This window comes from Peromyscus maniculatus, chromosome 1 (assembly GCF_049852395.1).
Source record: "Peromyscus maniculatus bairdii isolate BWxNUB_F1_BW_parent chromosome 1, HU_Pman_BW_mat_3.1, whole genome shotgun sequence".
NCBI lineage: Eukaryota > Metazoa > Chordata > Mammalia > Rodentia > Cricetidae > Peromyscus > Peromyscus maniculatus.
The window spans coordinates 123,105,696-123,115,841 of record NC_134852.1 but is presented as its reverse complement, the minus strand read 5'-3'; the positions used below and the strand labels follow the sequence as shown (position 1 = coordinate 123,115,841).

The window sequence follows — 10,146 nt, the reverse complement described above, 5'->3', positions numbered from 1 at the left end:
AGGATGTGTCCAGCTCTCGGGAGTTCTATGGCCATTCTTTGACCTGTCTCTGGCCTGGTCATCTGATCTTAAATTCTTATATCTGATTTCACTTCTTCCTTTCTTCCAGCCACAGAATCTTCCCACACCTTCCTAGGTTTTCTTTCCTCCATTCCTAAGCTCACGTGGTCTCCTCCACTCGAGTCTTCTCCACCTGCCAGTTCCGTGTATTGCTGTCTATGGTACCTTGCTGGGAGAAAACTTAACCTCACATCATGTACTGACTTAACACAGAAAGGGGCAGTAAGAAGACATCCGTGGGAAAACAAACGGGCTTGTCAGGGAGACAAATAAAAGGTGTGGGAGCTTGTAATAATCATGCAGTTTCTCACTCCGTTGTTAATAGTCAGTTGTCCCTGGTGAGATGGTTCAGTGGGGAAAGACGCTTGCTACCAAGCCTGGCCAATCCCTGAAGCTCACGTGGTGGAAGGAGAGAACTGACTCCCCAAGGCTGTCCTCCAGCTCCGAATGCACTCTTGCAAGTGCGCGTGCCTGAGTCCAAGGGAAGCCCTGAAAACCAGAACCTTTTTCCCAAAGCCAGCCATAATTACTGAAGTCTATTATTCCAACACTGTCCTCTGCTTTTCTACAAATGAACTCACCATAGAGTCCTGGACTTCATTTGATTGTACATCTCAAAATCTCCATTTCCTAGAGAGTCCTATCCAATACCAAGAAGAGTAAATGCCAAAAAGAGTCTGGGCGGGCCTTACTAGGATAACTAATGGATCAAACCTCTTTCTTTTCAATCACACTTCTACACAACTGTCCATATTTCCTCAAGCCTAAGCACAAAAATGGACAGCTCAGCCCAAGGCTCTGGGCATTTGACCTGAAAGCTCTTACATCGCATGGAATGTGAACAAATAAACCATTATGCTTTTCTCCAGTTAACCTGCTAATTGTTTTAAGGATATTTCAGTGTTGCTGGTACCTGAAGGCTAGGGAAATCTTAGAGAGAGACAAAATTCTACTTCTACCTAGTCTTTCTAGGTTCTTGTGAGCAGAGAAAGAATTTAAACACAAGACAAGGTAAGTTGGGAGGAAGTTTTATTATAGAGCAAAAGTATACAAGGAGTAAGGTGGGCTTCTGGAAAGAGCTGCATCCCCCAGGACTTTGCATAGCATTTTTTTGGACAAACTTTAGTGGAGGGAGCTGAGCTGGTTAGTTTTGTATCAACTTGACAGAAGCTAGGATCAGGAGGGAAGAGGGAAACACAATGAAGAAAATGCTTCCACCAGACTGACCTGGAAGCAAGTCTATAGAGCATTTTCTTAATGATGGATGGGGGAGGCCCCAACCTAGCTGTGGGCAGTGCCACCCAGGGCAGGTGGTCTTGGGTTGTACAAGAAAACCAGCCAAACAAACCATTGGGAGCAAGCCAGTAAGCAGTGTTCCTTCTCTGTCTCTTCTTCAGCTTCTGCCTCCAGGTTCCTGCCTAGAGTTCCTGCCCCAACTTCCATTCAACACTATAACTCGTAAGATGAAATAAACCCTTTTCTCCCCAAGTTGCTTTTGGTCATGGTCTTTATTACAGCAATAGGAGATAACAGGGGAATTATTGAGTAAGTTGGGGAATTTCAATAACAGGCCAGTATTTTCCCAGAATAGGGCCGTGCCCTCACCACACCCTACGCTTTTGTTTTTCATTATATGAAGATGTTAGATGTGCCATGATGCCAGATGCATGGTGGGAGCAAGAAACTTTGCAAGGTTAGCGATACGGAAATGGCATTATACTAAAGCAAAGCCAGAGCTCTTGGTGGTCATCCATGTGGGTCCCAGCCAGTTCTAAGTATTCTTGTTCCTTCAATGTTTGAGAGGTCACATGACATCTTGGCATATGTAATACAACTCTGTGATCACATCAGTGGCTAGGTACCATGTAATTTTCTTCTATTTTCCCTGTGTCTACCTAGCCAACCTCGGGGATGAAGGAAAAATGTCTCCTCTGCTCTCTGAAGGTTCATCGAATCAATTACCAAAGATTAACTAGAGGAAAGACTCACAAACATATGACTTGCATGGCGGTGGCCACAGTGTAGCACCCCAGTCTGGTGTGATTCAAAAGCTTATAGAGTCTTTTTAAACCTATTTATTTGTTTGTTTATTTATTTTTATATCTATAGGAGATGAAGTAGACAGATTTGGACAACTTGGGAGGGGTTGAAATGATTTTTAGGCGAGTTCAATGAATTTGGAGAACAATGGCCTTGGACAAGGTCTTGATTGGAGAAACAGACAACCTTTGGAAATGATTCACCAAAATAGAGCTGACAGTGTGTGAGGACAGTCTATCCAGGAGGGTGGCAGCCTTCTTTCTTCCTAGGATATGATTTAGTTAATGAAAGCCCAGGAAAGGGACAAGGGGCGATTGTTCCCTGTTTGGCAGGCCTGATCTTTGGAAGCTGGAGATTACTGCAGAAAGCCTGTCTCCACACCTGGGGACAGGGACAAAAGCAGGCAGCACTAGACGGCCTTGATTCTCAGTCTGCCTCTGTAGCCTTTTCATTTCTTGTAGGTCAAATTGTTCAGAGTACTACCAAGCACCATAGCCCCAACAAGCATGCCATCCTTGACCCCTCCCTCCCTCCCTCCCTCCCTCCCTCCCTCCCTCCCTCCCTCCCTCCCTCTGTGTATTTGTACAACGTGCTTACATGTTCACATAGATGCAGGTGCGCATACGTATTCCCTCCCTCCCTCCCTCCCTCCCTCCCTCCCTCCCTCTGTGTATTTGTACAACGTGCTTACATGTTCACATAGATGCAGGTGCGCATACGTATTATGTATGCATATAGAGAACAGAGGTCCACCTCAAGTGTCATTCTTAAGGTCTGTCCACCTTGTTTTTGAGGCAGGGACCTGAGGCTCAACACGAGGAAGACTGTCTGGCCAGTGAGTCCCAGTGATTTGCCTGTCCTCCCTTTTCCAGTGCTGAATTACAACCACACAGGACCACACCTGGCATTCTGTGCAGGTTCTGGGGCTCTGCAACCCAGAGTTCTCAGGTCCTCATGCTTTGAACTTCAAGCACTTTACTAAGTCATCTCCCCAATCCGCAGGGATTGCCTTCTTGTCCAACCCTCCAACTGCATGATGAAGAAGAGAAAGCAGTTGGAACGAACAGTGTCCGTCACAAATGTCAGCGGTTTGTATTCCTCTTCTCTACCCAGCATTCATACCCTCCAATCACATGTGTAGAATAATTAATACCATGGCTGTGGAGGCCCCAGTTATCTTAAAGGCAGAGGACTTGAAAACAGACGTCTTTAAGGACCATTTGCTGTTTGCTTTTCCCGCTTGCTTGTTTCTCTTACATTTCCAACGGCTCTAAGACTTATTAACCAGGACATGGCATACCTCAATGTCCACTCCACATTCGTGTGTTGTCTAGCATGGGGGCACTCTCTGAGGAAGTCACTAGAGATCTCATCATCTGTGTGAACGTTATAGAGTGTGCTTACACGAACCTGGACGTGTAGGGCATTCAGTGGATGCAAACACAAGGTGCAAACACAAGACATAAAGTGGCTGTAGATCTGTTTGCAGTTGACTATCTACTAAATAGGAATGTCTAGTAAGTAGGAATCCACTCTAAAGTAATGATGAAAAGTGTAGTACATAGTAAGAACACAATCCAGTAGTATGACTGCTCATTCTGATTGTCCAGCATCAGACACACTGTACATAATTGTATTGTTATACTTGAACGTCACTAGCTGCTTTGGAGGTTTGTTCACACTAGCAACACACAATGACCTGTATATTATGATGTCACCAGTTGACCATATAATCTTACACGGTCACCATCATGCACTTGGCCCTTTGTTGGTCAATTGTTGGTATGTGGTATTTGACTGTGATTGCAGACATTAAAAGATGTTGCAGGGTAGTTTTGATTATGCCTCTTTTTTGTCTCACACACTGGCTCTATTTATAACCTAAACAGTTACCTTACTTTATAGGCTGACTTTAGCAATGAAAACCTTTCTCCCTTGGGATTTTTTTTCGGGGGGCGGGGTATGGTTTAATTTTGTTTTTGTTATTTGAGGCAAAGTCTCACTATGTAGCTTAGGCTAGCTTGAAACTTGCTATAGAGACCAGACTGATCTCCAGTTTTCAATGATCCTCCTGCCTCTGCCTCCGAAGGGCTACAGTTGCAAACCCAGGGGGGCACCATAACCAGTTTTCCCTGGGTTATTAATGAGACACTTGAAACTGAGGGCAAACCCTATCTTATCTTAGCCTGTCTTGCTTTTAGTTACTTGAATTTATGAGGGTTTTTTTCTTTCTCTCTTTCTTTTCTTTCCTTTCTTTTTTTTAAACAACATAGCTAAGCAATATACTCCCTCAGATTCACCTTTATGTATGGTCACCAAGGCAACAATTGTTCAAGTTGTTTTACAAGAATCCGGAGGTAGGGGCGGCGGCGGCGGCGGTGGCGGCGGCGGCGGCGGCGGCGGAGCTGCGAGCGCGAGCCCGGGGCGGCCGCCCAGCGCCATGTCGGTGAACACGGACGAGCTGCGGCACCAGGTCATGATCAACCAGTTCGTGCTGGCCGCGGGCTGCGCGGCCGACCAGGCGCAGCAGCTGCTGCAGGCGGCGCACTGGCAGTTCGAGACCGCCCTGAGCACGTTCTTCCAAGAAAGCAACATTCCCAACAGCCACCACCACCCGCAGATGATGTGTACTCCCAGCAACACCCCTGCCACACCGCCTAACTTCCCTGATGCGCTAGCCATGTTCTCCAAGCTTCGAGCCTCTGAGGGCCTGCAGAACAGCAACAGCCCCATGACTGCTGTGGCTTGCTCCCCTCCTGCAAACTTCAGCCCCTTCTGGGCCGCATCCCCACCCAGCCACCAGACGCCCTGGATCCCGCCCTCTTCCCCCAACTCCTTCCATCGTCTCCACTGCCCACAGCCCACGTGGCCCCCTGGAGCGTCCCAGGGGGGCGCACAGCAGAAAGCCGTGACAGCAATGGATGGCCAGAGATGAGACTGGATGGCACTGGGCTGGAGCAGGGGGCAGTCCAGGGTTGTGGGGGACACAGAGGAGGGCTGGGGAGGGGGGACACGAGGGCGGGGGATTTCTTGAAGATCGCACTGGAAGATTTTATAAGAATTTTTGTGGGGTGGGTGGGACAGTAACCATCCTGAGCCACTTGGGTTCTTCAGGAGTTGCTCTTTGGGAAAGGTTTTTTCCTCTTTTTAATATATAACTATAATATATATGAATATAAAAAAAAAAAAAAAAAAAAAAAAAAAAAAAAAAAAAAGAATCCGGAGGTAACTTCCTCCCAGCCAAACCCAAACCCCCAGCCCTTCTCTTGGCCTGGAGTAGGTGTCAGATGGGAGACTAGGAAGGAAGAGATTTGAACCCCATCCCCACTCTGTTCGGAGTGCACCAACACTACCATTTCCCCAGCATGCACCCTGTGAAGAGCCTCAAAGTGTCCCTTCACATGTCCTAGGCACCCATCACAGCTCCCTGACTCCAATCACCCTTCTCCACACTCACACCGCCCCATTTCCTTTTCCCATAGACACCCCTAAGATTCTTTTAGGGCTCCCACTATGCTCAGCTGCCTCATGAATAAGTTCTTTCTCTTTGGATAAGCCCTCTGCTTCTGTGATTGCCATTTGTTGGGTAACCCTTGAGTGGGACAAGGCAGAGGTCTGCCCTAGTCAGATTTGAGTTTCTCTTGGTGTCCTTGCTCTGCCTCCGCTGTGCCAATGCCAATATCTTCAGAGCTCTCAGAAATGTCGAGCCCTAAACCTTGAAGGACTGGCTTTCCAGATGAATTACTCACTGTTTGGCAATTGTATTTCAGCAGCCTGTGAACCACTCACTATTATGGGGAAATGTAAATGAGGCACTCTGAAGTGGGAATCCCCACACCAGAAGGCCTCAACGATGCAAATAGCCAATAAGAGACAAAAGGGAACCCACAGAGCCAGGGTGGCTGTGGGTCAGGGGACCACAGGGGAGAAAGCTGCCTGGAGAACTCTTGATGTAGACCCAAAGAGAAGAGATGAGAGAAAGTGAGTCTGAACTCCCCCAGAGGCTTCAGGGAGGTGTCAGGAATCTGGCCCAGAGAATAGAGACAGTCGAGGAGTCCAGTGTCTGTGTGGATTCTTGTTTTTTCTCTCCCATATTAGGCTGGAAGCAACATCCAATCCCTTGATTCTTTAAGGAGGAAGCAGGTAGTATTGCTAGAGTGACTGTCTCCTTCTCCAGTGGAAAGGGGGCTTAAGGGCCAAGATTGGTAGTACAGGCCTGTAATCTAGCATTGGGAGGCTGAGGCAGGAGGGTTGACAGCTTGGGCTGTATGGTGAGATACCGCCAAAAGAAAAAAAAAAAAAAGAAGCAAAAGGAGGAGGAGGAGGAGGAGGAGGAGGAGGAGGAAGGCCTGGGCTAGTAGAGTACTTGCATGTTCAGAGCTCTGGTTTTGATCCCCAGCACCCAGGGGAGGGGGACTTAAAGCTTAAAGTATCTAATACTCAGCAGGCAGGGCTGGGCACGAAGTCCTGGGGGAAGCCCCTCAATAACTAGTACAATATTAAATGTAAAACCCATGTTAGAGCTGGGAAGACAGCTCAGGGATTAAACACTTGCTGCACAAGCATGAAGACCAGAGTAGAATCCCTTGAACCTATGTGAATGTCTAGTGGGCACTGCAACACTCCTGTAGTTCCAGCTTCTGGAAAAGGGGACAGGGGATCTTCAGAGCTCGCTGGCTAGCCAGGCTAGTCCTGTTGACAAGCTCTGGGTTTGAGTGAAAGACCCTCTCTTAGTGAATAAGGTAACAGAGTAATAAAGGATGATTCTCAGCATCAACCTGGAAATTCCATATGCAGACACATACATGTGCATGCACATCCACATATGTGTGTGTCTCCCAATCACTCTCTCTCTCTCTGTCTGTCTCTCTCTCTCATACACACACACACACACACACACACACACACACACACACACACACACACACACACACACACACCTGTCCCTGGGGCTTCAGCTCCCACTTTGCAGCTGTTTTTATATACATAGGCGACACCCCCAGGAGATTTTAAGATCCTTGAGGATGGATCACATTCTCAGTTATGTTGATATTCCTAAGATCTTTCTATTTACGGTTTTGCATAAAGTTTTGAACATATTTCTGTGTGTCATGAGCACACTTTGTCATACTTGTAGACATAAAGATATTTATGTCTTCCTGCCAAGTCAGCATTTATTGAATCAAAGTAAATTCACACACTATACTGGTTTTGTTGACTGCAATTTACTACCAACCCTGATATCCCCTGAAAGCATGGTCATTAGCTATTTATTTTATTCAAGTCTTAATTATTAATTTTAATTATCAGATCACACATTCTATGACATTCAATAATAGCTATGAAAGGGTTAAAGAGGCCATAGTGTTCCAAGAGGCCATACTGAAGGCAGAGAGCTGATACCCATACAAAGAAAGTCCCTGTAGAGGGTTATATAAAATATTAGAGAACCCAGTTGGAGAAGCAGGCTGCTCTGGAATGCAATCTGTCTGTTGGGCCAGGTGAGACGTGGAACAATATATAGATAATGGATGGGGGGGGTGGTGGATGAATGATGGATGCAATTCAAATGGACCAGTTACATGGTGAGTACTCGACTGATCAGAAGAGTTGGGAGTTCTTTGCATCTTGGTCACTTGGCACACAGGCACCAGGTAGCTAGATAACAATGCCATCAGTGTTGGGTATCAATTCTTTGATAGACCAGGTAAGGATGTTGCACCCTTTGTTAGTCTGAGTTCTCTTATGTGGTTTTAACATGTTGTTATGTGTATGTCCATATGTTTCCCACATACTTTAGTAATTTACAGGGACTGTCTTTTTTCTTGTTGGAATGAGTTACCATCTGTCTGTGCTCCAGTCTGCTGTGAAGGGGGGGGGGGTGTCTATACACACCATCACAATGCAGTCATTGGTCTGCGCTTTAGTCTGCTGTAAAGGGGGGGGGGGTGTCTACATACACCATCACAATGCAGTCATTGGTCTGTGCTCCAGTCTGCTGTGAAGGGCGGGGTGTCTATACACACCATCACAATGCAGTCATTGGTCTGCGCTTTAGTCTGCTGTAAAGGGGGGGGGTGTCTACATACACCATCACAATGCAGTCATTGGTCTGTGCTCCAGTCTGCTGTGAAGGTGGGGGTGTCTACACACACCATCACAATGCAGTCATTGGTCTGTGCTCCAGTCTGCTGTGAAGGTGGGGGTGTCTACACACACCATCACAATGCAGTCATTGGTCTATGCTTTAGTCTGCTGTGAAGGTGGTGGTGTCTACACACACCATTACAATGCAGAGTCACTGGTCTGTGCTCCAGTCTGCTGTGAAGGTGAGGGTGTCTACACACACCATCACAATGCAGTCATTGGTCTGTGCTTTAGTCAGCTGTGAAGGTGGGGGTGTCTACACACACAATCACAATGCAGAGTCATTGGTCTGTGCTCCAGTCTGCTGGGAAGGTGGGGGTGTCTACACACACAATCACAATGCAGAGTCAGCCTCCCTCTGTATTTACCCTCAAAATGGAGCCAACTGCCACTTTGTAAAGTGGAGTTATCCAGGGCAAGGCCCAGCCTCAAAGCCACTGTTTCATGCACTAGAGCAGGGCAGGAGCTTAAGGCCCAGCCTGATCTCCATGCTGTGTAACAAGCATTGAACTCAGCGACTCTGCCCTTTGAGCTGCTGCACATGATGTCCTCTGGGGTCAGGCATTAGGGGGTCAGACATTAGGTGGTGTTGCAGGCTACTTCAGCTGTGTTAGACAGTCACACTCACGTGACTGACACTTAATGTGCTTCTCCACACAGCCTCTCTCTCATTCTCTCCACTCACTGGTCTAGCCAAGGCTTCCTCTAAGCCTAATACTTAGGGTCCAAAAACAAAGACAGAAGTTACCAGGCTTCTTACAGGCAACACTCAAAATGAGCATCATATCTCTTCCATTTAATTCTACTGGTCTCCATAGGCCAGAAGGCCAACATGGATTCAAGAGAAATAGGTAGGACTCTACATCATGGTAGGAATAGAGAGCCGTTTACATCGTGGAGGGAAAGAACTATTGGCTGTGTAAGAGCTGACCACAATGCACACTGCCAATATCTATTACATTTCTTTTCTGGTGTGAAGGTTGGAGGAGGTAAGAAGAATCTCGGCCGCGGAAGCCCATGCTTTTCTTCCTGTTGTATGTCAGTACTTTTTGTCTCATAAACCAACAGGAGAAACCAGTGTTGTCCAAAGGAAGAAGGCAAGTCGCAAATGAGTCCAACACTCACAATTTTTAATTTTCTAGTAACTTCAGTCAAAATGTTATATGGAACAGGTAACATAATTTTAACATTTTACTTTTATCTAATCCATTCTATCCCATATACATCATCTCAACATGTTATCAATTGAACATGATTGAGACACTTCAATTATTGTACTCTATGGCATGCTATTGAATATACAGCACATCTCAATTTGGACTTAACCACATTTTAAGTGTTCAGTAACCCACAAATGGTTTCTAGATGGACAGATCAAGGCGAGATAGTCCCTTTGTTGTCCTTGCTTTTGAAGTAGCTTGTGTTAAAATAGATATTTTAATGCACTTGTGAATGTGAAAGAGAAAAATCCACAAAGCCACAAGCATGCTGCATACCACGTGGGCTCATTGAATATGGTCTTGTTGCACCATTTCTGAACATCTCATTACCGAGACCAGAGACCTCCTCAAGCTTGTTCACATAAGACTGGAGGCCGTTTGTACTCTGTTTCTGCCTGGTGCTGCGGATTAGGCTCCTCAGGGTATTTGTATTCTGTTTCTGCCTGGTGCTGCAAATATTCACCAGGCTTCTCAGGGTGTTTGTACTCCGTTTCTGTCTGGTGCTGCTTCTCATTCCTCAAAATGTCTCAACATTTTCATTTCTGTCTCTGTGGCCGCTCAGATGTCTTCTCCCCACTGGCTAGGACCCTTCCCTTCCGGTTGGTCCACCTTGACTTCCCCAGCCCCCTAACCAACCTCCTAACCAACTGTGACAACCTTCTGATAACCAGCTGGAGTG

At 46.5% G+C, this 10,146-nt stretch overlaps 1 protein-coding gene across 1 annotated transcript; it reads left to right on the top strand.

The window, feature by feature from the left end:
- Positions 1 to 4,458: 4,458 nt before the first annotated feature.
- On the top strand, positions 4,459 to 5,318 carry LOC121831087 (UBA-like domain-containing protein 2). Its single transcript, XM_042282115.2, has one exon. The coding sequence runs from the start codon at positions 4,541 to 4,543 to the stop codon at positions 5,033 to 5,035; it is 495 nt and encodes a 164-aa protein (XP_042138049.1). The 5' UTR covers positions 4,459 to 4,540; the 3' UTR covers positions 5,036 to 5,318.
- The last annotated feature ends 4,828 nt before the right edge of the window (positions 5,319 to 10,146 follow it).